The following is a 27,414-nucleotide window of genomic DNA, read 5'->3' as shown; positions in this document are numbered from 1 at the left end:
ATAACATGCTATTTTTATCACTTCAACTAGAAAACGCTTTTCAAAAATATATTATGATTTATAGGTGAAAAAATAGTGAAAATAATGCTAAATAACTTTAGTTTATGTTAACAAAATGCCAGAAAAGCTTTGTGAATCACAATACTTCAACCATGATTTTCCAATATTTAGAAAGTTTGCTCGATTGGCTCCCGCGAATGACAGTTCGATTGGCTCCCGTCATTCTCTTTGCCAGACTATATGAAATTATAGTGTCTATAGCTTTTACTATTTAAGAATACAGAAACATAAAGAGTGTGGAGGCAAAAAATTAACCACGAACTCGAGCGACTCTACGGCGAACCCAGTATCCAAAGGAAGTGAAGGCTGGATGGATACGCTGGACAGGACATGTTGCGAGAAAGCCGGATGACTGTCCTGCAAAACAGGTGGACCTACCTAAGGGTCCAGCGCCGATTGACCGGCGCATAGGGCTGAGATAAAAGGTCTCCAAACATAAATAAATAAAATAAATTTTAAAGATGTACAATCAAACTTAGTTGACGCAGTGCTAAACAACATCAAGTTTTGGTTCACCAAAAAACGTGCAAACAAGAAACTCACTCAGATAATTTACTCCGGATTATTTCGAGTTCCTTCAGCTCGAATTGTAGATCGGCTATCTTAGATGAATATGTTTGGTTAGAATTTTGGAGATTTTTTATGATAGAATCTTTTTCCTTGTTAGCAGCATGAATATTGTTTCGCTATTCACAGATTAGACAAAATTCAAGGGATGTTCTGTACATTGTTTGCATTGAAATCTATTACTAACCTCCTCTAATGTTTCATTTAACTGGTGTTCGCATTTTTCTAGTTTACTCGTAACGTTTTGTGCATGTTGTTCCAATATCGAACATTTCTCAGTCTGTTCAGCAATAAGATATTCAAGCGTAATCTTGTTGGCCTAAGAATGAGAAAAATGTAAAATTAAATACTTACATATCTTCCATACCACTCAAGGTGTGATTCTGCAGGCCTTCTTTTGAATGAACAGGCTACAGGGAGCTAAACGCAAACAGACGAATGAATAAATACCTTTGCTTCAACTTCACTGCTCAAACGAATCGATTCTTCTTTATCATATTTAGTTTTATCGATTAATGTTTGAAGTTCGCTTTTGAGCTTTCGTTCGCGTTTTTCTGTTGCTTCCAGTTGTTCCTTAAAGTCGATAAGCTTTTTCTCCGTCGTGACGTACCGCATGACCATGCTTTCTTTATCTTTTGTGGCTTTATTTTGTTCAATTTGCGCCTGTTAAAAAAAATCTGTTTAAGAGAAAGATCGTACGATAACAACAAATATGTAAAACATGTAGATTAAATTGATTTATTTTAAGGGGTATGTAGTCTGGGATACAGCGGGCCTTATCAATTTTCTGTCATCCAGAAGGAGACATGATACCAAAAAGAAGAATAAGATATATTTTAAGGTAAACAAAAACTATTTCTTTAACAAATTGTTCGTTCTATAATATCTAAAATAATTTGAAAACTGTTTGATACATGAACTGTTTGAAGTTTTAGTGATACAAACGGCGTGTTCGTAAATTGATTTATTCTATCGAAGTGATTTTTTCTATCGATGCTGGCGTTCGAAAATTAAACAAACTGTATGCAAAAGCATTGGAAGGTGAATTGACATCTACAAAACAAATCGATGCATCACCCAAACAAATCAGTTTACGAACACGCCGATAATAATACATATTATGATGTTATCACAAAAGGTCAAGAAATTGAATGAATAAACCGCACCTGATGTTTTTCGCCTTCCAATATGATTTTCTCTTTTTCCAGTAGTTTGATGAAATCATCCTTCTGCTCAACAGTTTTCGTTAGAAACACAATTTTCTCATTTAACACCTCAACCGAATGGGCAAGGTCCAGCATTCTTCGGCTTATGAAGTTATTATCACAACTAGAATCTGTTTGGTCCATCCCGAAACAAGTTTTTACTATTTTTTTGACGAAAAAATTATAACATTTTCTATTCGAAATGGATCGATTCACGATGACTAGTGGTGACAGTTCGCACGTCCTGTTTACAAAATTTTACGAACGAGAAATGGGATGCGGTGAAATTTTTCGTGTAGCTGCACGGTCAAGAAATTTAACTCAATACTCAGTTTGAGGAAAGCAAAAAACCAAGTCCCATAGTCCTATTTGCCGCTGATAGTGTTGGTGATATTATGCTGGTTGTTTCACCAACACTTTTTAGTTTCGGGACAATCAACCTAAAAAACGACCATGTTTGTCGACCGGCTGTCCGTTTTTTGTACCGAGAGTTTTGGAGGTTAATTGTCCCGTTTCATCTGTACACGCTCAGCAAGTGTGCGTAAGAAATGTCAAAAACAACTCTATTTTGTGAACTACACGGTAACCAAAGTTACTCTATTCTGTATAAAATTCCATTCAGTTTCAAACAAACTGTCTCCACTTAGTTTTATGTTTGGTCGTTCTACGCAGAGCGTGTCTAAAGAGCTTTTATACAAGGTGTGTTCAACAAAACCCAATCGAAATCAATTGGAATGGATTGACAGTTGATCAGCTGTTTATCCAATTGACTTCGATCGATTTCTATCAGGCTGCTGAATGAACAGCCAGACACTAATACTAATGCGCTTAGTTTGTTTTCATTTTTTAATTCGGCTGCGCGCTTCAAGCATTCGTCCACAAATTTTGCGGACAGCAAACGCTGAGGCTGAGATGCGACGTCGTGATCGCAACCGGAATTCATCTAGACGATCGGGAACTTTTCTACGAAAAGTATGACGATGACGATTATGTGCCCCGAGCCAAGCAGCTAAGAAAGCTGCTGAAGCAGTGGCGGAAAACTTCGAAGATACCAAGGGCCAAGGGGCAAAGCATGAAGGAATGGGTTTCTATGTTGGGTTCACGTACCGAAATCGCTAACCGATTTAACAGCAAGGCCAGTATGTCTACCGCGATAAAGTCCGACGGATGTGCGAACAGAACAAATCGAGTTTTGTTGTTGCTTATCCGGATTTGGCGAACAACCAACATGTTTTGGCCTATTTTCTTCCAGAAACACCTTTTCAAATATTGGAAATTAATGATAAAGTTCTCAGGGAAATGGTGTTGAGAATCTATCCCACATACAAACACAGTATTAAATATGTCATCATGATAAAAATAAATTGCCGAAATGTCATTTTTACCGGTTCACCGGTTATTTTTCAAAAATGTGTACCTCCATTATTATAATTATACTGTTTAAATAAAACTCGACCCTGGCAGATTAATTCTAGAATAGAAATAGATAGAAAGTTCCGAGGAATAACTTTTGGGATATGAAAATATTTAAATTAAAAATAAATTTCTTCTGATGTTCAAAATATGTATTAAGCATTTATTTTTATCTTATCGTATTAAATTTCACTTTTGCTTCTGTGCAGAAACTGCACTGATTAATGCTACTAAAACTGCATCACTGACACAACACCTCTGGTACATCACCGCAGACGAGACATAGACCGACACTACTTTCACTATCACCTGCACGGCCCACAGAAACGAAACACAAAATCAGTTGTTTTTGTCTCTAGCAATTACCAGACACCATTCCAACACTACACTACCGACACAGCACGACTGGCAGCACCACCGACTTAGCACGAGTGGCACAGCACCACCGACTCAGCACCCGACAGAGAACACAAATGACACCACACCACTAACACTGCACCACCAGCACAGCACCTCTGCGGCACAACATCACTGGCACAGCACCACCGACGTTGCACCGATTGATTCCAGTTTCACTTGCAAGAATCACGCTAACAAAAGTTGAAAACAAATCAAATCAGCTGTTTTTGACAATAAACAACTGCATTTGTGTTAGTGCGATAGAAACCGATAGAAACGAATCCTGCTCTCGGGCTTGATCGATTTCGATTGGTTTCGATCGATTCCGATTGGCTTTTGGCAAGTTGCTCAATTCTGTATATTTCGACATGGGGATGCCCATGCAATTTCACGATTTCTTCAGAAAAGTCAAAGTTGAAAGGTTTTTTTTCGGAAAAAAACGTAATTCGCTTGCATAACTGATTATTTATTTATTGTTTATATAAACGTTCAATATAAATACATTATTCTTAATATATAATTGTCTTCTAAGTGTTTAGTGATGGAACAAAACGCTGTATGCAAACACTTTTAACTTCCGCGAGTTTTTTTTTACACCATTCCATGGCAAATAGACGCTCTCCTGAATACGAGTTGTTCTAGATCTCAGGCCAAAAATTCAGGGCTACGGCTGTTCATCCTGGTTCCGAAATTTTGTTTTAAATCTCGAATGGTCTCAACATCCAGAACGGATCCGTGCGGTCCAGCATGGATTGAACTAGGAAACGTATCAGTATCTGAAAAGAGATTGAATTGATTCTTTTGAAATTATAAATAATCTGCTTTGTTGAATGAAACTTGATACAAATGATGTGAAGAATTATTTAAGCCAATATTATAATGCATATAGCTTATTATAAGAATTAAATTAATAAACTTGTTTTTCAAAATTGAGAGCCTTTCCGCTAATTCTGAGTCCTAATCTTCTCTAAAGGCAGGGTAAAATTCCAGATTGAAACATCGATATTTATATAACATTTGAAATTTAGAATCTGAATTGCTATTCAATGATTAATTTTAAGAATCGCAATTAAGGTTTATGTAGAGTTACAAATAAAGCAAGCATATAAAAAATGTTCAAGGGCACCATATTCAAATGATCATATTTGACCTTTTTTTCCAGGAAAATAATAAAAATAATTATATTGTTCCTCACAATACTTTGGCAGTATTAACGAAAACAGGAAACATTATGTCTGCAACCTGATGTACTGAGTGTGTACTTCGGAATCAAACTAGGTTTCTCTGGCATCGTAAAAAAATAAACATCAGTTGATTTTTAAAATTAAGGACTATCTCCCTCTCCTGGCCTGATAAAAAAAAGCTCTGCTGTCAAGGCATACCTACAGCAGCCCAACTATATCCATTTTGCCGGCGTACTCGATCAGACTGAACGCCATCTCGACGTGATCCTGGACCCCATAGATTTTGGATGGGTGGTTTCGGTCGATTATTTTCACAAAACACCTACTGTGAATGCATTTTACCTGTAGATTGAATGAGATTGTTATTTAAGGAAGAGTATAAAATAAATGTTTGTTTGCTTATTTAGAAAATTGTTGTAGTCTAATCACATGAATTTGGTTTATTGTCTAAGCAGTCTCACCTTTTTTAACGAATTTGAAGAGGCTCGATGGTGCTTTAAATAGTTCAATGCACTCTCTGCAGCTTTCCTCCGGCAGCATCTCGGAACAGGAACCAATCTGCAAATCGAAACAGACACCAGCTGATGAATATTTTACGTAAAATATTTAAAAAAAATATAACAAACCTGAAGCAATCATAGCGCCATGAACCTCCAGTCAGCTGCCTTCCGGATAATTGAGAAAATATTTAAGTGGTTTTCATTTTGCTGGCTAAAATACATAAACCGTTTTTTTTGTTCTTCGACATTCTATGCCAAGAATGTTTTTCGACGAATTCTGCATCTTTGTCATCTATCTTCCGGATTCCGATTGCTGCCCGGAAACGGTCAGATTACCTCTCATATCTGTGGGTGCTGGCAATTCCACTGTGAATACATGCTGTAGTGGTATATAACTTGAGCTGGTGTGACACATTTGCGCAGCATTTCATGGCCGTCATCCATCATCCACGGCAGCAGAGCAGCAACGGCACGGAAAGGTATCAACCCCCCCTCGACGATGACCCGAGAGTCAGGACCGAAGCAACCAGGCTAATTCCATCCGTTGTCCGCCATCAGGTTGCACAATATCCAATAGTTTCATCCATTTCCGCAAATGTCCAATTGTGTTGTGCAATGCAGAAAAAGAAAATCGAAACAAGAATCCTTATTTCCAGACGGCCGAAAACAACAGATTTTTTCAATTTACTTACCAATTTCCAACGACAAACGATCTAAATTCAATTGTCCGGCAAAGGGACAATTTAATTGGGCCTATTTTTATTATTTACTCGATCTTTTCACAAAATTCCTATTTCAAACCACCATCAAAAAGTTTTTGAAAATTCGCTTTTACATCGGACATCCCTTTCCAACACAATTCCAACAACAACAAGCTTTTTATGCAGAGCTGAATAATAAAGTTTTAGTTTACAAATGTATATTGGCAACCCAAAACTACTCAAAATTGAATTGGGAAAATACATATTTTGAGCAACAATCGGTTAGTTATGATGAAGGTGTAATTGCAACACATTTTATATGTAACTCGATTTTTCCGTGTAAATTTAGCGCACACCCTTAGAAAATCCTACACAAAAGTAAGTGAAAAGAAGCCAAACCAACCCGTAAGTGCAGGAAGTCACCAGTATGTAAAAATGGTGGTACGGAAAATTATGTAACATAGGCTGCTACATACCAGTATGTAGAAAGTACGCAAAAGAACGTAAAGCCACGTAAAGCTACGTGAACTGAAAAGTATGTTAAAATCACATAAAATAGGAAAAAATCAAAATTCTTATTATGAATTAAGAAGCAGGGATATTTTCTTTCAAATTGATTGAAATTTGATTTGAGTATGATTATTTACACGCAGAAATATATATATATATATATATATATATATATATATATATATATATATATATATATATATATATATATATATATATATATATATATATATATATATATATATATATATATATATATATATATATATATATATATATATATATATATATATATATATATATATATATATATATATATATATATATATATATATATATATATATATATATATATATATATATATATATATATATATATATATATATATATATATATATATATATAAATATATATATATATATATTTATATATATATATATAGGGGAGAATGGGGATACTTGATCCCCTTTTCTTATTTTCACCATATCATCTTGGAAAAATTTAGCAACTCGCCGTCTTTGACATTTTCTGACAGCTTGTAACTTCAAGTTTCTATGCTCCAAAAATTAGAACGATACATGAACCCGTTGATGAACTAGAAGCATTTTCGTGGGAGTAAAAAAATTGCGATTTTTCTGAAGTTAGGGGAGACTTGATCCCCTTTGAAGGAGACTTGATCTTTTATTCAGGAAGCCCTAATCCTTGTATAAAAATCAAACAAAACCCCAAGATAGAATGTTAATTGACTATTTTGGTCATGTTTGTTCTCATTTCACAATTTATAGCAGACATAAGTAGAAAATTCTATAACTTTGTCTCAACGCTAATAACATTGCATACTTAAAGGCGCAATTTTTTATAATTAAGAGAAAATCAATTATTTATGCTCTTTTCTTCAGACAATTGTTTGATAAATATTAGTTTTTGGATAAATATAAGTAATTTCGTAATCAGCAATCATAACGATCAATTCACAAGAAAAATATGCCTTTCGGAAGGGGGATCAATTGTACCCAACTCTAGGGGATCAATTGTACCCATAATCAACATTTTAGAAAACTTTTTCTGAAAAAAGTTGAGAGTTTTCCATTGCTTTGAAAATATGGCATTATGAAGTTCATTTTACGCTCGAACGATTGATGCATTGGAACAAATATTTTTTTCATAATTTTCCCATGTAAGGAACATTTTAAAGAGATGAAAAAAGATCTTCAAGTTACATTTTGTGAAATTTTTCAAACAAAGTTCAATTACTCAAACAATTATTTTGTTAAAAAAAATTTAACTACAAGCATTCCCAAGTAACCATAAGCATTAAGCCAAAACCCTGAATCAGCATTAAATCAACATGTCTAATGCAAGTTAGCATGAAATCACCATTTCTAATGCAAGTTGGCATTAAATCAACATTCATAGTGCTTTTTCGTTTTATATAAGCATTATTAATGCATAGAAGCAATAAAGAAAATTAGCACTAATGATAGCACTATATGCACATATAGAGTAGCTCTAAAGTTAATAAGCATTAGGAGTGGTGTGCCCCGAACAGTACTTGAAGTACGGATTTTTTCACCCACCTTATCAGCATCAAGAGTGGTCGAAATGATAAAGGCGCAAGGAGAGATAAAGGCTGCTGCGGGATCCTCGGTTCGAGACTCAGAAGAATTTATTAAGCAGGCATAATCCTCCTTCATTCAGCACGTTGATTGATGTTGCAGATAAGAATTATTTATTTATTTTTTGTTCATTTTAATTATTCAAAAAATAATAATTAAATAAACAAAAGGTGTTCTAAGTATGCATTGTTAATGCTTTTATACGGCTTGCGAAAAATGACGTTTTGATGGTGCTCTAATTCAGCATTTGTAATGCTTATTAAAGACTATGTTGTGATAGCATTTAATCAGCCCGCTATTTCGCCTTTTTAGCATTAAATCTGCATTATATACGCATATAGTGCAAAACAAGCATTAATACAGAGTTATATATGGGAATATAGTGTTGATTAAGGGCTATGTTTTAGTGCTTATGGTTACTTGGGTTGTTATTTTGCTCATTTCGGCACATTTTTCTAGAACATTTAATCTTTGTAAGACATTCCAGTTTCGAGATATAGCTAAGGAATCAAGTATCCCCAGGGATCAAGTATCCTCATTCTCCCCTATATATATATATATATATATATATATATATATATATATATATATATATATATATATATTTTTAAGTTTATTCTACTACTGGCTTAGGCCGATGACATAGTGAATACGATGCGATGCGATGCGGTGAATGCGATGCAATGCGGTGAACCACATTTGATGAAAATGTATGTGAATCGCTTAAACCTGACATAGTCAACGCGGCGAAGCAGATGTCAATTTGTTCCGCCGCTCGAGTTCGCGTAGGCTGCGTCCGTAAATTTTCCGCCAATTCGCATTGCATCGCACTCACTATGTCATCGGCCTTAACCTCTAATACATAGCCGGCCAAGTGTTAATTACTTGAAAGAGAATGTTTTTACATATCTATGTTACAATCTATGAAAAAATCCGCTATACTTTTATACAATTTGAATCCTTGGTTTTAAGTATTAATTGAAGGTCAGGTGCTATTCGTTTTTCTAGTAGAATTTTCCAAACAGGCCATCTTCTATCTCCATAATATGGGCAGCTGAATAGATAATGGTCCGGATTTGCGTTGTTTGCGCCACAATAGCAGCTCGCGTTTGCGATGATACGGTTACGATGTAGGTGTGCTGGCAATCGTGAGTGATTGCTGATAAGTTTCGATAATATGACTACCCGAATAGCAAAGACCATGGTAATAACACAGAGAACAGACATACAAGCTAGCCCACGAAACTTGTGTAAATTTTCCAACAATAGTTTTGAACAATTTTTCTGTTTCTTTTGGCTGGGCCTTTTCGAAAACTGGCAACCTGAAAATTTGATTTGTAACTTTTGAACGGCACAATAGATTGCACTATTTCAAGTCAATTTCTAACGTATTTTTTGAATGTCAGCATTTGAAATTTTACACACTTTTTGGAAGATTTTTTGTTCGAGCTTGTACGTCTGTTCTCTGTGGTAATAATATAACTTAACAATGATTTTCAATAGAACAATTAACTTCATCGTAATATCCTAATATTTTTCAACCACTTTTTATTAAGAAATAACCATCATTTTAAAAGTCACCGTGAATAATGTCGTTATTTCAAAATATTTCATTGTTGTCGAAAATATGAGAAGCACGATATCACAATAATTTTCTTGTGCCTTTTATGGTTACTGGGTACTTCATGGTAAAATTATAATTCAAAACAAAATGAACATTGTTAAACTTTTGCTTTTTTTACGTATTAACAAATTAGCGTGTATAGATTTATTTTGATACCGCGCCCGCGTCAATTTTTACATTTCTAAAAAAATTTCTTCGTTTCGAATACGACGTGTTTAAGCTCGCGAGTGGTATTAAGAAATTGACCTTTTCGATAGGAGGTTAAAAATGCATCTCTCCCAGGCGGTCTCGAGTTGTTGGATGAAAATTGATGTCATCAAACATCCGGAAGAGAAGAACGTAATTCCTCCAAGCTGCAGGTAAATAGAATGGAATATTCAGTGCTGATAATCGATATTTTAAGATTCAGAACATCTTACAAATGCAGGATTCCTTAGCCGCGGTGGTCCATCGAAACACCCAACATCCGTCGATTCTGTCCGGGGATTTTGGCATCGCCAATCGTGGTGAGCTGGTGTTGAACGGCGACGGGTCTATTCGATGCCGACTATCTGGATAAGCAGCGGTGACCATCATCACAGATTTCCTCTCAAAATGCCAACAGCAGCAGCGAAGCTGTTAAATTTGCACGATGGCGGTGGTTCCCAGTCAGCCCCAAAGATGACGACTGGAATGGTATCCGTCGAGCGGGAAAACAACGGATTACTTCTGTGACGGGATAATAAATGGCTTTGATGCCACAAATAATACCAACGCAAACATAATTATGATGGCAACATTAATGCGTTGCAAATTTCGGAAAAACCCATTATATTTTCCCCAAAAAATAATCAAAGGACGAGCGACTTACATTGTTTCCTTTCTGCATGCTGCTGACCCGACTTCCGGGTACCTTTCGTCGGAGCACATCTCCGAATGCCCTGCCATCTGGAGGCCGTTGTCCAAATTGCGCAACTCGTGGTTCGCTGACACGCGACCCTGCGCGTTCCGGCTTGGGCCGCTGAACCCGCAGATCCTCCTGCTGGATCCTGTTGATCCGGTGGTTCTCCGGAATAAATGTGTTGTTGTCATCCGATGACCAATGATGTTTTCCCCCGGTTGCAACCGGGAACGCCTTCCGCCGATTTCGCCGATCCCTCGACGCCTGATGCAGCGAAAACTGAAAACCGCCTGATGCAGCAAAAACTTGCTGAAGATTTTCGGCAAGGTGGCCTTCTGCCCCAAAAAACGCTCCCTCGACTGGCGAGGAGAAGCGAGTGTCGAAACCGACCGAATTAATTCGACGAAATCCGTTTTCATATCCATCGCGTACCGAACCTCCGTTTATGAAATTAGTCTGTAAACTGACGCTTTCTACACTCCTGTTCAATCTGTCAACTCTCTTATACCAAAACTCTACACAGTTTGTTCTCTCTTATTCAAATGAACGCTCTCAAAATTTCCGAGTACATTGATCGGGGCTTACTCTCTAATGAACAAGCGTTGCCAATCTTCTAGTTGTTCATGTTTCGTTTATTCCATCAGAGATATTTATCCTTACTATATTCCCTACATTCGCCTCCGCCTCTATACTCCTGAGCTAATTTTAATAAATTTTATTTATTCTGAATTCCTGTTCAAATTTTTCTTTTCTAATGTGTATTTTCTTATGTTTTCATTTTCACATTACTCGATTCTCCGTCATCACTTTCATTTTCAAAATACACAATTCTTTTCAAGCATTAAAATGTACTTTTCGATGCTCTCATCACATTGTTCTTTTTCTGGTGAATATCGGAAATTTCTTTTTTTTTAATTTCCTTACTTGCTGATCCCATACGAATTCCGTTTCGCTTTCAATTTGGAATAAGTCATGAAAAGTCAATTGCAGCATTTCACAGATGCACTTCCGAACTCACTCCTCAGCTACAACTGCAAAAAACATTGGACAATCACTCTTTCTGTCGTCTGCTTCTCAATTTTAAATCAGGAATCAGTTGACCGTGCCAAAAAACCCTCGTGTAAAATTTCGAATCGATCGTTGCATAACGACGCAATTATTACCCTTTCGGTTGCCTCTTATACAATCTTTGATATCTGAAATCGATTACCCGTCCCTCAAAAGTCAGGTGTACCCATTTTCATATGAATCCGATGTATAAAAACGACAATATCGCATTTAAAGTGAATAGTCAATATGGACGACCCCTTTGGCCTCCCCAGACTTTGATAAGGATAAGAGAAATCAATTTTTTTGTCCCTTATACCTCCTATGTGCAAATTTTTATCCTGATCCTATGTATAAAAAAATTAATATCCCTAATATATTGAAAAGTTAATATGGTCCCCTTTTGCCGGCCCCTTACACTGAATTTGACACCTCAAATCGATTGCACGTCACTCAAAACTATCGTACACCAATTTTCATCTGAATAAAATGTATAATAAAGTCAATATCGCAAAAACAGCGAACAGTTAATATGGACGACCCCCTTGTCCGAAAATCTGCAAACATTTTTCAACATTCCTGGCCCTAATGAGCATCCATGCCAAATTTCAGAACTCTAGCTCTTAAGACAGCTGCGTCTATAAAGGACAAATAAACAAACATACAGAAATTGCTTTTTATATTGCTGATCCACTCTTTTTTTCTATTTCTGCGATAGCTGATTTGGGCTCCCGTAGGGTACCACTGTAAAAAAAAATTACAGTATTCAAGAAAAAAATGAGCATTGTTCTACATAAGGATTATTTATCGACTGAAATTAAATCGGATGAACAAGCGGAAAACATTGAAAGATGATTTAATAAAAAGTTGTCAAACAAACATGTATACCAAATATTATTATCGGATTATCTATTGTTTATAAAACAAAAAAATTGTGTTTGACTTGAGCTTGGTCAATCAGCGGTCAAAATCACGGAAAAATGAATAATAAAAAAACCTGTTTGCGATAGGGTCAACCAGCGGACAAATTCACGAAAAAAAATGAAAACCTGTAGTTGTTTGAATAAGTTTAGAGTTCGACGACACGGTAGCGATCATTCATTGAATGTTGGATTTCGTGCTATGTGTTGCAGTCGGAGTTATCCGTATAAAGTTTAACCGAAAAGCGGTTAGCGTGTAGAAAACCGTCAGATTTTATACTGATTTGACAGATCGCACAAATTTCGAAGTTATGAGTGCGCAGTCCAATTTTTTGCGATGCGAATGGTATTATTTCCTATAATAGACTATTCACCGTACACAACTCCTTTTTTTAACTTCTCATATACGATTTGTTACATTTTAACGACAACATAATTGAATTCGACCAGCAGCGTATAAAGTATCAGAGACGCATTTATCGCATCAAAAATCTTCGTCATGCCAAATTAGTTAATTCTCAGGCTATGGAAAAATGTGTTTTCAATAATGTAGATTGTTTTTTGTTTTGTCTGGGATTTTAACGCTCGTAATTAATACTCGTCTCAATGAATACTAAGAATAATAATATTTCATTCCGATGACTTCATGTTTTGTCCTCTCTTGCAAAATAATGATTTGAAGATTGATTCAAGAATTTACTTCTTAACTTTTCAATGAAATTAGTGAGTAAGAGTGAATTTTTTAACTGTGTTTACTGCTCCGGCTAGCCTACCGCACGGAAGGCTACCGTCGCGCGATTAGAAATTTTCCCAGTAACCGCAATATATATAGATAGATTTCCTGATCCTACCGCTCCTCATTTTAGGTGACGGACTCACTCACTAACGTACTTCAGCATTATTTGAGAATTACTTTTCCTTTTTTAAACTCATCCCCCTATCCGATTGAACCTCTACTAATAATACTACCTTGAAAAGATGATTTGCAGTTTTCTCTTTTTATACACTGCTGACTTTTCATTTTTTTTTTGCTCCTATGATTCCCTTTTTCATATGAGTTCTTTTTTCTGATTTACCTTTCTTCCCTTTGTCCATTCTCTTTTTGAACTCTATTTTCCATTTTCAATATGATTTCTTCAATGAATCTCCTTTCATCAATACTGCACTCTTCATCCTCTATTGAACATTTTTCATTCTTGATTTTCAACTCTCTGTATCATTTTGATTTGATTTTTATTTTACTATCTATAATTCATTTCTCCACTTTTGATCATAAATGCTCATTTTATCTCCTATTTTTTTTTATCCTCCCTTGCTCGTCTTTCCTTACTTACTCTTCTCCCTTATTTTTCTTTTCTCAATTTTCCATATACTTATTTCAAAACCCTATTTTTGTTTTGTTCTCCTTCCAACAGAACTCGATTTTTTTTTTATTCCCTTATTCTCCTTTCTTCTTGATTCACCTTATCCAATTATCATTCTAATTTTTTTTTTTTTTTGGGCTTAAGTTTTTATTTTCTGTACAGGCCTTTTTTGTACACTGTTTCATATTCCCCAACAAAATATCCGTTTTAAAACTCTTATGTCCATTTTCCAATTTCAATCTTTTGTTATCAATACTATCGTTTTGAATGCCATGAATTGTACCATTTCTTATTCTTGATTTTGAACTATTTGTATAGGTTAATATTCTGCCTTTTTTCACTTATTACGCTCCTGCTCATTCTGTTTACCTTTTTTCCTTTATTTCTTTCTTATTTATTCTCCTCCACATTCCGTATCACTTTTCATTCGTCAATTGTCGTTAAATATTTTCCATACTCTCTTTTCAAAATACTATTTTAACTTTTTCATTTTCCAAATCTTTTTTTTTCGCTCTTTCTGCTTTAATTTTTCCCTTTTCTTATATCCACTTTGATGGAACTTCCTTTATCTATTTGGTTTTCTTTTCACTCAAGGTTTGTTTTTTTGCGTTTATTTTATCTCCATTTTCCTTTTTTTTTTCCTACTACATCAATTTCCCCATCCTTTATTTGCCATTCTTTTATTTTGTTTTCTTTTTCACAAAACTTATTTTTTGTTCCTTTTGTTCATTTTTGATTTCTTAAAACATTTTTTCATCTTGTATATCTCATTTCATTGTTATTTATACTTTAATTATCTTCGAATTCTCAATCTTTTTAATATTTTTCATCTCTCCTTCTTTTTTTTTATATTTATTTGTCCTGCATTTTTGCTTTTTTTTTACTTATTATTCATAGTTATTTTTTATAATTCCAAACTTATTTTCAATGCTCATTTTTATTCAATTCCATATTTCTCATTTACATTCCAAATATCATCCGTCATTTAATAAAATCTTGATCTTCATATTCATTTCATATTCATCATTTACCATCTTTCGAAGATGCGATTGTTTTCTTTCTCCATTTCCGTCATATATTTTCCATGTTCCACTATCCATGAATCTCTTTCCGTTTTTTTATCCTCTGGTGTATATTATTCATTCTTGAATCTCAGTTACAATGATTTTTTTTTCACTTTATCATCCACTTTAGTATTATGAATTTTTAATCTGTATATTTCCGATATTTCATGTTTCCCTCATTCTTTGTTTTGAGTTTTTTTTCTCCATTTTACGTTTCTTTCCTAAGTCTTCTTCCTCATTTTTCCATACTCTTTGTTTTATTCTTTCTTCTTTAATTCTTCTAATTTTTAATCTCCACTTTTCTGAATCTCCCATATTCAAAATTTCCTTATTTGTTATACTTTCATCTTTTTTTTTTAATCTTCACTTTTATGAATCTACTTTATTCATGAATTCCTTTTCTTTCAAATCATACTAGACTTTTTTTTTTATCTTTTTCATTATTTTTTTTTAAATTTCTCATTTCCAGTTTTTTTTATTTTAATCCTTTAGCAATAATTTTTAAGCCCGTCCTTCATTTGCCTTTTTTTTACTCAATTTACTTTTCTTTCTTCTGTTCAATTTCTTTTCTGTACACTATTCTTGATTTTATGTATTATTAACATTCCAAATAACATCAGTCTTCATGTTCCATGACACATTTTTTTTCCTTCTTCATTTTCGCCAAGTTTTTCCATATTCCCCTCTCAATTGATCTCCTTCCATTTTTTCATCCTCTATTGTACATTAGTCATTGTTGATCCTCAACTTCAGTGGTATTTTTTGTTATACTTTCACTTTATTATTCACTTTTGTTCTATGAATTCTCAATCTTTTTCTGATGTTTCATCTTTCTTTCCTTCTTTTTTCTAAGTTGTTTTGCCCTTCATTTTCTCTTACTGCTTTCCTTTCATAATTTTACTACCTAATTTCCATTCTCTTTTTTCTGCTCTATTTTCCATCCAAAAAAATTAATTTGATTTTTGTAGAAGCCAAAAATCAAAAACTTGAATTCTTCGTTTTTAAATCTTATCCTGTGGAAAACTCTCTTCATTAAAAAATCTTCAATCTATTTTTTTTTGTTTATCAACCATTCTTTAAAAAGAATTCTTAGCTCAAGTTTTTATCTTCTCTTTAGTTCAGGACTTTTTTTTTTGGCACTGTTTCCTACTTCATTGTATTAAATGTTTTGAATATCTTCATCTCTTTTTTTCATTTTTCCATTCTCCCTTTATTTGTGATCCATATATCTCTCTCCATTTACTAATATGTTACAGTTATTATCTGCTTTTCCAATAAATACTTCCGTATTCCAAGCCTCGTTTTTTTATTTAACATTTTTCATTCCAAATTTAAAACTTCCAATTTGCAATCTATTCCTATTTCTTTTCTCCCGTTTTTAATTTTCTTGTGCTTCATTTTATTTTATTTTTTACTTTTTACTTATCATTACTCTTTCTATATTTTTCTTATTCGCTTGTCAAAACTCCATTTTTCGAACTTCGTTTACAGAATCCTTTTTTTTTTAACGGTTTCTTATTTCAAACCAAACTTTCCAAACTTTTTCAAATTTGCTCGTTCTTTTATGTGTTGCTTCTTTTTTTTTCAACTTCATAATTTAAACTTACTCAATTTTTTGCCGTTCACTATGTTACAAATAGGGACTGACCCTCTCAGAGGTTTGTACTTTCCAACTGGTACTGCCTCTCTCAGGGGTTTGTACCTCCCATCTGGTACTACCTTTCTCAGAGATTTGTACCTCCTATCTGGTCTGGTACTGCCCCTCTCAGGGGTTTGTACCTCCCATCTGGTACTGCCTCTCTCAGGGGTTTGTACCTCCTATCTGGTACTGCCCCTCTCAGGGGTTTGTACCTCCTATCTGGTACTGCCCCTCTCAGGGGTTTGTACCTCCAACTGGTACTGCCCCTCTCAGGGGTTTGTACATCCTACCTGGTACTGCCCCTCTCAGGGGTTTGTACTTCCCATCTGGTACTGCCCCTCTCAGGGGTTTGTACCTCCAACTGGTACTGCCCCTCTCAGGGGTTTGTACATCCTATCTGGTACTGCCCCTCTCAGGGGTTTGTACTTCCCATCTGGTACTGCCCCTCTCAGGGGTTTGTACCTCCTATCTGGTACTGCCTCTCTCAGGGGTTTGTACCTCCCATCTGGTACTGCCCCTCTCAGGGGTTTGTACCTGCTGCTCTCAAATAAGTTTCGCTATTGTCTAACTCAAATAGAGAAAAAATCAAAGATAAAGCTGGTTAGTTCATTTACCTCGAATCACAGCCAAGCGCAACCAATCAAGCAGCCGTAAAAATGTACGAGTCTACGAACGGCAAACAAGCACCAACAAATGAGATCCATTTCATCACATAAAAAATCCGCTACATCATATTCCGATTTTACATGTACGTCAACAACTATTCAAACAAATCCACATAACTATCGAAATCGAAAAGGCTCGAAGAAGCGCAACACCGATACTTGCCATTCCACTCTCCTTCACCCTTCTTTTTATCGTCCTTTCACCATTTTTTTCACAACTTCCACCATTCTACTCACCATCCACCAATTATCCACAATACCGGTTCGACTTCCAACCAAGATCCCGATTTCAGCCTTCCAAATGTTCACCATCAATTTCAAAACACAAGAATACTTTGTTGCATTTGATTTAAATCAATATTAAATGTACCTTAAAATAGATATGATACGAGCGTATGGCAACATCTTTTTGACAAAAACCCACAACTCATCACAAACATAATAAGAGTGCAGCGCTTCAACTCGAAAAATCCCAGACTGCAAAATTTTGGAGCAATTTCGGCTGTTCGTTGACAGAACTTCTCGAAGCGAAGCAGTTTTCCGAACTGGGAATGGTCAGTTTGGCTTTCGTTTCGGAAAGTTGGCAGCAGGGAAGGAAAAAAAAAAACGTTCAGCCGCGACAGTCCGAGCGTTGACGTGGCCGAAAAAGTTCCGGGGTCGGAAAAAAGGAAGTGGGCGGGTGCGTGCGACTGCGTGGCGGTAAGTCGGGAGCGAGAATTCGTGCGTGTTATTTGGGCAGGACAGCATCTCTTGCACCGGAGAAGACGTGATCTGCGAGATTTGCTTCTCTGGTCGTGCGTTGTGTCTGGCAGCATCTGCTGCATCGAGAATAAGTGGTGAGCAATAATGAGAAAGCACGGCGAGTTGTGTGTGGCGCATGGCAGCGTCTGCTGCACCCGGAATACGAGGGCACGAGAAATGGGAAGACCCGACAAGACGGCATGTGGAGAGCAGCAGAGTCGAAAGCGCTCCGGAGAAAGCACCCCGAACAACATCCGGCATGGCAGTGTCGAGCGTCGCCTGCAGCGCTCAACAAAAGGCGTTTTTGGAACAGCAGGTACGCGCATCCGGTGGCATTCGCCACGCTCACCGAAGTACACGGAAAACGGCGACAAAATCATCCGCAGCACCGAGGCGACGGCAGCAATGCTGCACCAGCAGCAGTATGGCCAGGGGGTCGAGCGTCTCGGAGTAAGCCGTAAGTGAAATTTTTCATACAACTGCACTCCAACAAATTTGACCGGAGTAATCGGGAGATGAGGGGGGAAAATAAAATGTTGTCAATATAGAAAATTAACATAATCAAATCTATCATTTGTTTTGTGGCGATGACCATACAAAACCCTCCATTACAAATGGCGCCCAACTAAACGAACCTTTCTTGTTATGTTCGTCAATTTATATTGAGTTAATTACACTGTATTTTAAAGTGTGATTCTGATTATTTTATTAACGCTCATTTATGGTATCATATCTATGAATTTTTTTTTTGTGTTAAGTGCATTTATCTGGTTATTTGGATTCGCTAAATAGTGATTGAACTAGTTATTATGACCTCTTCACTTCTAGTTAGCAAAAAAAAAAAAAAAAAAAAAAGTTCAGCTATGTCCACTACCCAAGGTAGTCAACAAGGTCGTCTCCGGCACAAAAACATGCAAAGCGTTATCACCACGATCCACTGCGAGGCGAAGCGACTCCTGCAGAGCCGTCCAGGGGACATTCGTTAGCCTCAGCAGTTCACATTCGAATCAAGACCGAACGAAAAATGATTTTTGACAACTTTACCGATTATGACTTACCCGATCATGTCTACCGATTTTGACACCACCGATTTTGAATATCCCGATTGCGACAACACCGATTTTGACGACACTGATTTTGACTTCTACCGATTTTGACTTTCCCGATCATGTCTACCGATTTCGACACTACCGATTTTGAAATCCCGATCGGACAACATCGATTTTGACTTCTACCGATTTTGACCTCTACCGATTTTGACTTCGACCGATTTTGACCACTACCGACATCGTGTACTAATCAGCCACAATTGGAAGGGGATTACCAAGAAAAATCAAAAGGAACGCGATCTGGAGGCGCGGTAAAACCTCTATTCCGGGCTCTTGGTAGTTTAGAGGACTAAATCCCTCTTTACCCTGATCTTCTGTGTCAAATTCCGAACCAGATAAAAACAAATTATTAAACTGTAATAGTTCATCTTTGTAAGATCTTTTCATTAGTTATAGAATGACAACAGATCTTGATTTTCGTTTGCTGCTTTTGAAATATTTGTTAATTTCAGAATTCGAAGGAGTTTCTTTCTGCCATATATAATGGTGAATGTCGACACCTTTGCCAAGATTCGTTGGCGTATAGTTTTGTTGATTAGTTTAAGATTTCGTACGAGTTTTGCCAAGACTCGTTGGCGTTGAGATCTACACCCAAAATAATTTAGAAATTAATTATACGGGATTTTTCACGTAAACTAATCTTTTGTGGCATAACATAGATTCTACGTGTGCCTTGTAGTAACTACTGTATTTCAAATGACTATCACATGAATTTCACGTAAAAACTAAGTGGATGGTTTGAAATCTCTTGTCTTCAATTTTCTCAAGCATGAGGTAGTAAATTCTTATTGGAAAAGGGATTTGTCGTCAGTGAGCTTATTGATATTTTTTATGAGAAAACTCTAGCAACGGTTATGGCAGTTCGGAGGGTTCAACGTCTGAAGACGAGCAGTAGATCACAGTGAACATCGTGCGCGGAATCCAAGGAGGTAAGAGTTCATTTATTAACCCCTCGAAAATTATTTTTATTTAATCTGTGGTTTGGGTTTTTTCCAGCTTCGGAAAAGTGTCTGGAAGTCTTGTCATGTTCGCTCATGCTTTGGTGGAACTCCCGGAATTGATGTTCATGGCACAAGGAACAAGTTGGACAAGGTAAATTGTCTCTCATGAAAGTATTTAAATTTTAATAAATTCATATTTTTCAAATTTTACAGGATCTTCAAAACCAACCTGCATTGGTCAACCACTCGGAATCCCGATAATTTTTTTCCATTCAAGTGATAGTGATTGCTGTAGTGAACGTTATTAATTTAGTGGTAGTGATTGTTTATAAAATAAATTTAAATTTATAATCATGTTTGTTATTCTTATAATTATTTCTAACAACAAGAAAAAACGGGAAAGAAAAAATCAAATCGACCAATATTTCACGCATCTTTCACCATCACATCGTGTTGAACTGACTAGAAATTCACGTAAGTTGTAGGTGATTTTCATTAAGCACCAATTCCTATAGGGATGCGTTTACATATTCATTTTGTAGCTTTTACGTGAAAATCATTTGGATAAAAATTATGTTGTTTTTCACGTAGCCGCTATGTGTAGATTATTTTGGGTGTAGTTTGTTATTATGATTAGTTTATGGTTCATTTTAAATAGATTCACCTGTAAACTAGGTGTTAAGCTCCGTTGCACGGAATGTAGTCGATTATAATCTCCTTCGAACTCCTTGAGGCGTTTTATGAATTTTTCATGGATCCTTGTTCATGATCCATGAAAAATTCTTCCAAAGCAGCAATGTTGTGTTGCATTTGATTTAAATCAATATTAAATGTACCTTAAAATAGATATGATACGAGCGTACACGCTCGAAATTAATTAACCAATTATCGTTAAAAAGTAACCATTTTCACACCTTTCCGCGTTAAGTGATTTTTTGGTTTTTTCCATAGAAGTCATTTTTTGACTTCTCTTGAGAAGTGAAAATATGGTTACTTTTTAACCGCAAGAAATTATTGCGGAGAAGTTGAAAAACGTTTAATTTTCAACCATATCGCAGAATGGAAGGGAAACAGGTATTTTTTTTCTCTTCAAAATACTAGAATTTTGATGTTTTCAACTGAAAAAAGAAAAATGCGGGTTTGAGAGCAGCTTATTTATTTGCGTACATTTTTATTGATTGCCGTGTTTATGGGGAGGAACACTACTCACAACGTTTTCCATTGGTGGCCACCGTTGTGCCCATCCGAACCCAACCGATCAGTTCGGTATTGACGAGACCGTCCACCGTGTGGGATCGCTGTGGACCGATCTTCTGCTTTAGAATACGTTGAATTCTTTTATGGGGAGGATTTCAAATTCGTTTCGCGTTTGGTATATATTGAGATCCGTAGATGATGGGTAATCGAATACGGCAATGTTTTTTGGAGCCAACGGTAGTCATCTTCGAAGCAGCAAACTGAAGAGACTACTGATTGTTTAGGGCAATCACCGGAAATTTAAAAAAAAAACTCTCGAATGTAGCCTGGCATAGATTGCAGCAAACCCTGTAGGGGAGTCGAAAAAAATATATTATTGACGTTCGAAGTTAAACATGCTGTTGAGAGATAAGGGTCTATAGTATGTTCTACGCCTGACTTCAAACAGCATAGAAATCAATGCCATTTTTCGCGGAAGAAATTCCGGCATAGCTGCAATTGGTAGCAATATATTCATGAATGTATTTAATCGGATGATTACCCCGATCTTTGAAAACATTCCTGATTATATAGCAGCTTAATATTGCAATGTGCAGCTTATATGGCAACATCCGGCCAAGAAAGTCTCGGCAAAGTCGGAGTCAGTGTTTTCCTGTGATTAATAGTAAAATACATAAGAAAAAACTTACCATTTAATTGAACGCAGATTCCTGCTTTTTTCCTGTCATTTTCTTATTTTTTTTTCTTTTTGCTTCCCGCTAGCAGGAAAAGTCACGAAAGTTTCGAAGAAGCCGATAATAAAACAAAACTTATGACTCCGGCAAGCCAGTGTAAGCTCCCCATGAAGTCAATCATTTGCTAGGTCTTCGTCGTACTTTAGCAGAACCGCAATGGCTTTCCGTTCAACTTCCTCTTCTCCACGCTCCGGAACGTAGCGATGCACAATCAAAAAACCACCACCGCTTTCGATGAACTTTGTTCCGGAAACTTTGGTTATCGCGGTTTCCGGTGGTTACCGTCGGGATGTGTCGTTAAATTGGCTTAATGGAGGAGGAATCGCTACCGGTTTTCTTCGATGAGTGGCCGCTCCTATTTCTATTCCGAGCAGGAACGTCAACCCGTTGTTGCTAGCTGACGACGAGAAAGTGCTCGGAAGATTCGTTTGTCCTACAAAGGAAATTGTTATCAAATTTGAATATTTTTAATATTTAATAAGCAATCAATTATATTTACCTTCCAGCAGAGGGGACATGGTTAAATTGTCTAGTCGAAGGAAATCCGTTAAATATAAATCCGGGGGAATCCGAACGGCGATAACTTCGCCATTGTCTTCCGACAAAATAAAATGGCGAAGGTTTTGTTATCGAATTTTTAACCATATTATGCTTATTGCTCGAAAACTTCAACAATGGTTAATTTGAAAGCCACAAAAATTCTTAAAAAATAACCATAATGGCAGTTTTGAGGCAAAAACCATAAAATGGTTATTTTTGAACCAAAAATGGTTAAATAAAAACGAGCGTGTATGGCAACATCTTTTTGACAAAAACCCACAACTCATCACAAACATAATAAGAGTGCAGCGCTTCAACTCGAAAAATCCCAGACTGCAAAATTTTGGAGCAATTTCGGCTGTTCGTTGACAGAACTTCTCGAAGCGAAGCAGTTTTCCGAACTGGGAATGGTCAGTTTGGCTTTCGTTTCGGAAAGTTGGCAGCAGGGAAGGAAAAAAAAAACGTTCAGCCGCGACAGTCCGAGCGTTGACGTGGCCGAAAAAGTTCCGGGGTCGGAAAAAAGGAAGTGGGCGGGTGCGTGCGACTGCGTGGCGGTAAGTCGGGAGCGAGAATTCGTGCGTGTTATTTGGGCAGGACAGCATCTCTTGCACCGGAGAAGACGTGATCTGCGAGATTTGCTTCTCTGGTCGTGCGTTGTGTCTGGCAGCATCTGCTGCATCGAGAATAAGTGGTGAGCAATAATGAGAAAGCACGGCGAGTTGTGTGTGGCGCATGGCAGCGTCTGCTGCACCCGGAATACGAGGGCACGAGAAATGGGAAGACCCGACAAGACGGCATGTGGAGAGCAGCAGAGTCGAAAGCGCTCCGGAGAAAGCACCCCGAACAACATCCGGCATGGCAGTGTCGAGCGTCGCCTGCAGCGCTCAACAAAAGGCGTTTTTGGAACGGCAGGTACGCGCATCCGGTGGCATTCGCCACGCTCACCGAAGTACACGGAAAACGGCGACAAAATCATCCGCAGCACCGAGGCGACGGCAGCAATGCTGCACCAGCAGCAGTATGGCCAGGGGGTCGAGCGTCTCGGAGTAAGCCGTAAGTGAAATTTTTCATACAACTGCACTCCAACAAATTTGACCGGAGTAATCGGGAGATGAGGGGGGAAAATAAAATGTTGTCAATATAGAAAATTAACATAATCAAATCTATCATTTGTTTTGTGGCGATGACCATACAAAACCCTCCATTACAACTTCAATCGAACCGACCACGCCATTGTCGAAACCGACCGAATTAATTCGACGAAATCCGTTTTCATATCCATCGCGTACCGAACCTCCGTTTATGAAATTAGTCTGTAAACTGACGCTTTCTACACTCCTGTTCAAACTGTCAACTCTCTTATACCAAAACTCTACACAGTTTGTTCTCTCTTATTCAAATGAACGCTCTCAAAATTTCCGAGTACATTGATCGGGGCTTACTCTCTAATGAACAAGCGTTGCCAATCTTCTAGTTGTTCATGTTTCGTTTATTCCATCAGAGATATTTATCCTTACTATATTCCCTACAGCGAGCAGCCAGCGTTGAATCCGGAGCCGAAGTATCAGCAAAAAGGTGACGAAACAAGTGGCAAAAGGTGTCCGAAAAGGTGTCGAAAAGTGCCAAAAGGCGTCCAAAAGGGAGGTGTCCGAAAAAAGTTACAACAGTGTCCAAAAAAGGGGTCCTATTGGGACGGAAAAGTGGGGTTAGAAAAAGGAATTGTTGAAATAATCTAACCTCAACTCACTTCCGACCCCTTTTGATGTTGATCGCCGAGTGCCTGGTATTCTTGCTGGCAGAATGCGCCTGAATATCGTCGCCAGAATCTCCTAGCGCGTGGTGCTTTTTCGGCACTTTTCCCTTCGGGAAATTTCCTTGAGCCCTGGGCAGCTAATATGTGACTGCTACCTGTAAATTGGGGCTACTTTAACAAGTGCTGTTGGCTTTACGCTTTTGCCGCTTACCTTTTGTTGGATAGTGTTTTTTGGCACTTTTCCTTCCGGGAATTTTGCTCGTGCCCTGGGTAACAAGCGTGGTAGCCTCGTTTTTCTCGGCAAGCTGCTTAATGGCCCTTTTCCCCTCGGGGAATTTGCTCGAGCCCTGGATGCACAACGGGTTAGCCTGTCTTTTACCAGATGGCTCCTATTTGCCCTTCTCCCGTCGGGGAACTTCTTTAGCCCCGGGTGACTAGCTTGGTAGCACTGCCTGTCTCCGTGAGGTTCCTTTTGGCGCTTGTCCCGTCGGGGATTTTCTCGATCCCTGGGAGGCTGGCTTGATAGCCCTGTCGAGAAATACGGGCTGTTGGCTGGCCTTTTGACAATGCCACTACGAATGGCTTATTTTTTTCCGCGGCTCGTTCCCGGCACTTCTGTGGCCGACGCGTCAGTTTTGCCAACTGAAAAAGCAAAACTCCTCCGCAGGCGAAATTTTCCATCTCCTTCTTCTTATGGCCGACATTCGTTCTGTACAATCCAACAGTGTACCGATGTTTGGCTGACAAGCCTTCATCCCTCTGGATTTCTTTCAGCTGTTTTGGTTCAGTGTCCGAATGTTTGTTTATTATCCCCTAGGGGTGGTCATGTGCATTTCAGGTGTACACGCTCGTGCGCTTTTGAAGGGAAATGGGTTAAAAGTAATAGTTTGCGTATTTGCTCCTAACATCGTATCAAAATTTCTATACAAAGAATTAAATGTAACACTTCATAAGTTCACCAACGAGCGCCGATGGAGGGCAAGGATGATGAGGTAATTGTTTAGATTTTTTATAATAAACTAGAATAACCGTAATATTGGATTAAGCTTATTAGTGTTGCTTTAGTATTACATTGGTTTCAGTTTAGATTTTCTATCTTCTTTATTAGGCTGGTTGATTTGCTGCCCGCCCAAGCAACCAGAATTCCCTTAAAAAGGTTCCATAGAAGCTTAATCAGCTCTCGTTTGTGTCTGAAGAGAATGCTAATCAGCCCAAAATTTAAGTTCTTAAAGCTACTTTCAAGTTCGTTTAGGGGGCTGTAGAGAGCGCTATTCAGCTCCTAAGAGAATGTCAAGAAACTTCTACGCGCCGATAAAAAAATCCAATTGACAGATTGCTCTGACAACCACTTCACGGAGAAAAAAGACGACAGTTGTTTCAATTATTTCAGCTTGTTATACTAATAATCGAAATGCAGTTGATTTTTTCGCATTCAACTACATTTATAATAGATTCAACTACAAACTTTTAATTGTCCTTACGCAATCAACTATCAATATAATGAATTCAACTGTATGATTTATTTTATGCATTCAACTATAAATACAATAGATTCAACTACAAACTGCTGATTGATCTAATGTAATCAACTATGAATATATTAGATTCAATTGTAATGGTATAATTGATTCAATTGTAATGGTATAATTGATTCAACTGTAGATATGATAGATTCAACTACAATTGTAAAATTGATTATAGGAATTCAACTGTAAATATAATAGATTCAACTGTAGCGGTATAATTGATTCAACTGTAAATATGATAGATTCAATTGTAGTGGTATAATTGATTCAATTGTCAATATGATAGATTCAACTACAATTGTATCATTGATTTTAGGCATTCAACTATAAATATAATAGATTCAACTGTAGTGATATAATTGATCCAACTGTAAATATGATAGATTCAACTGTAGTGGTTTAATTGATTCAATTGTAATATGATGGATTCAACTACAAATGTATGATTGATTTTAGGTATTGAACCATAAATATAGTAAATAAAATTATATTGTTATGATAGATTCTGTGTTACTTGAATACTATATTTAGTGTTTTGAGTATAGTTGCGCATGAGTGCAGAGAAAAATAACAAACAAAAGCGCGACAAATTTTCGTGATAGTGAAACCCGCAGGAATACTTTTCCGAATCCTCCAACCCACCAAGGATTCCTGAGTGCTTTCTCCTGGCAGCGGTTGTGGTGCTTACCCAGCAGTTGGCATTCTTTTGGAAAACGCAACTGTTGATTGGCTGCCGCAAAACCGGCGAAATAGAAATTTCTTCCAAAAAGCTTTTTTGGGCAGCCGAATCCGACGTGAACCTCAATCTCAGGCCGGCGGCTCCAGCGGCATGGAGAACGTGCATACTTGTCGAGGCAAGACGATGGAAGGTAGACATGATTGCGATTACAAAACGCATCAGACAATTTTCCTGGGAACGATGTTGCTAATCTGTCGCCGACAACATGTGTGCTGGTGAGGAGGAGGCCGACTTACCGGAACACGGGGATCGATTGACAGCAGATCACACCAAACGCCCTGCAGGTCCCCCGCGAAACGCAACGCCCCGTCGAACAGCATGAAATGTTGGTTGCCCGATCAATGATAAAGGCAAAAAATGCGCCGGGTAAGATTTACGAGTTTTGTTTATTCTCAGTTATTTGCAATCTACTTTTTTCCCTGGCAGCTTTCTTTCATTCTACCTAACCCTGTGATTGAGATCGGTGGACTTTCCGGAGGAGCAGTAATCAGCAGCAGCAGTTGTACAGGAATTGTATTCCCGTACATTCACCACCACCACCCGATGGTCAGATTTAATTTTAATTCGTGCAATTTTATGTATCTAAAGCGAAAACCAAATAGGTACACGCAGCGAAAAGTAGTACCATTGAGATAAAAAAAATGCATCTTTGATTCAAAAACCTCATGTACATTGAAACAAAATCCATTTTCCTTAATTCAAGTAAATTTTATATTGTACCGAATTTTTATTTCATTGAACCAATGTTCCAAGTTTTTGAATCAAAACATTTAAA

The 27,414-nt window shown here is 37.1% G+C and overlaps 1 protein-coding gene and 3 long non-coding RNA genes across 7 annotated transcripts in view; all 4 read right to left on the bottom strand.

Moving 5' to 3' along the window:
* Nucleotides 1-2,103, bottom strand: part of LOC129738461 (myosin heavy chain, non-muscle-like) — a 132,285-nt gene extending 130,182 nt beyond the window's left edge. The window contains exons 1-4 of one of the 2 annotated variants that reach the window (XM_055729669.1): nucleotides 1,794-2,103; nucleotides 1,078-1,304; nucleotides 815-946; nucleotides 604-746 (exon numbers count right to left, since the gene is read on the bottom strand). In XM_055729669.1, the coding sequence (XP_055585644.1) occupies nucleotides 604-746; nucleotides 815-946; nucleotides 1,078-1,248 (446 nt within the window). In that variant the 5' untranslated portion in view covers nucleotides 1,249-1,304; nucleotides 1,794-2,103. The remainder of the gene's footprint in view (nucleotides 1-603; nucleotides 747-814; nucleotides 947-1,077; nucleotides 1,305-1,793) is intronic. The other variant, XM_055729667.1, reaches the window with a different exon arrangement.
* Nucleotides 2,104-4,203: 2,100 nt separating this feature from the next.
* On the bottom strand, nucleotides 4,204-6,241 carry LOC129740267 (uncharacterized). Of its 3 annotated transcripts, XR_008736182.1 has the most exons (5): nucleotides 6,021-6,241; nucleotides 5,455-5,859; nucleotides 5,290-5,386; nucleotides 5,027-5,170; nucleotides 4,204-4,420 (listed from the first exon to the last, which is right to left on the bottom strand). It is a non-coding gene; the product is annotated as an uncharacterized LOC129740267 (long non-coding RNA). The 3 variants fall into 3 exon arrangements; XR_008736181.1 differs by lacking the exon at nucleotides 6,021-6,241 and having other exon boundaries at nucleotides 5,455-5,996; XR_008736183.1 differs by lacking the exon at nucleotides 6,021-6,241 and having other exon boundaries at nucleotides 5,031-5,170; nucleotides 5,455-5,996.
* Nucleotides 6,242-21,301: 15,060 nt separating this feature from the next.
* LOC129740266 (uncharacterized) lies at nucleotides 21,302-22,701 on the bottom strand. Its single transcript, XR_008736180.1, has 3 exons — nucleotides 22,581-22,701; nucleotides 22,037-22,514; nucleotides 21,302-21,695 (listed from the first exon to the last, which is right to left on the bottom strand). It is a non-coding gene; the product is annotated as an uncharacterized LOC129740266 (long non-coding RNA).
* A 1,388-nt stretch (nucleotides 22,702-24,089) lies between these two features.
* Nucleotides 24,090-25,045, bottom strand: LOC129739144 (uncharacterized). Its single transcript, XR_008735759.1, has 3 exons — nucleotides 24,586-25,045; nucleotides 24,369-24,529; nucleotides 24,090-24,305 (listed from the first exon to the last, which is right to left on the bottom strand). It is a non-coding gene; the product is annotated as an uncharacterized LOC129739144 (long non-coding RNA).
* Nucleotides 25,046-27,414: the final 2,369 nt, after the last annotated feature.

Source organism: Uranotaenia lowii, chromosome 1, assembly GCF_029784155.1.
Source record: "Uranotaenia lowii strain MFRU-FL chromosome 1, ASM2978415v1, whole genome shotgun sequence".
NCBI lineage: Eukaryota > Metazoa > Arthropoda > Insecta > Diptera > Culicidae > Uranotaenia > Uranotaenia lowii.
This window is presented reverse-complemented; position numbering and strand designations above follow the sequence as displayed.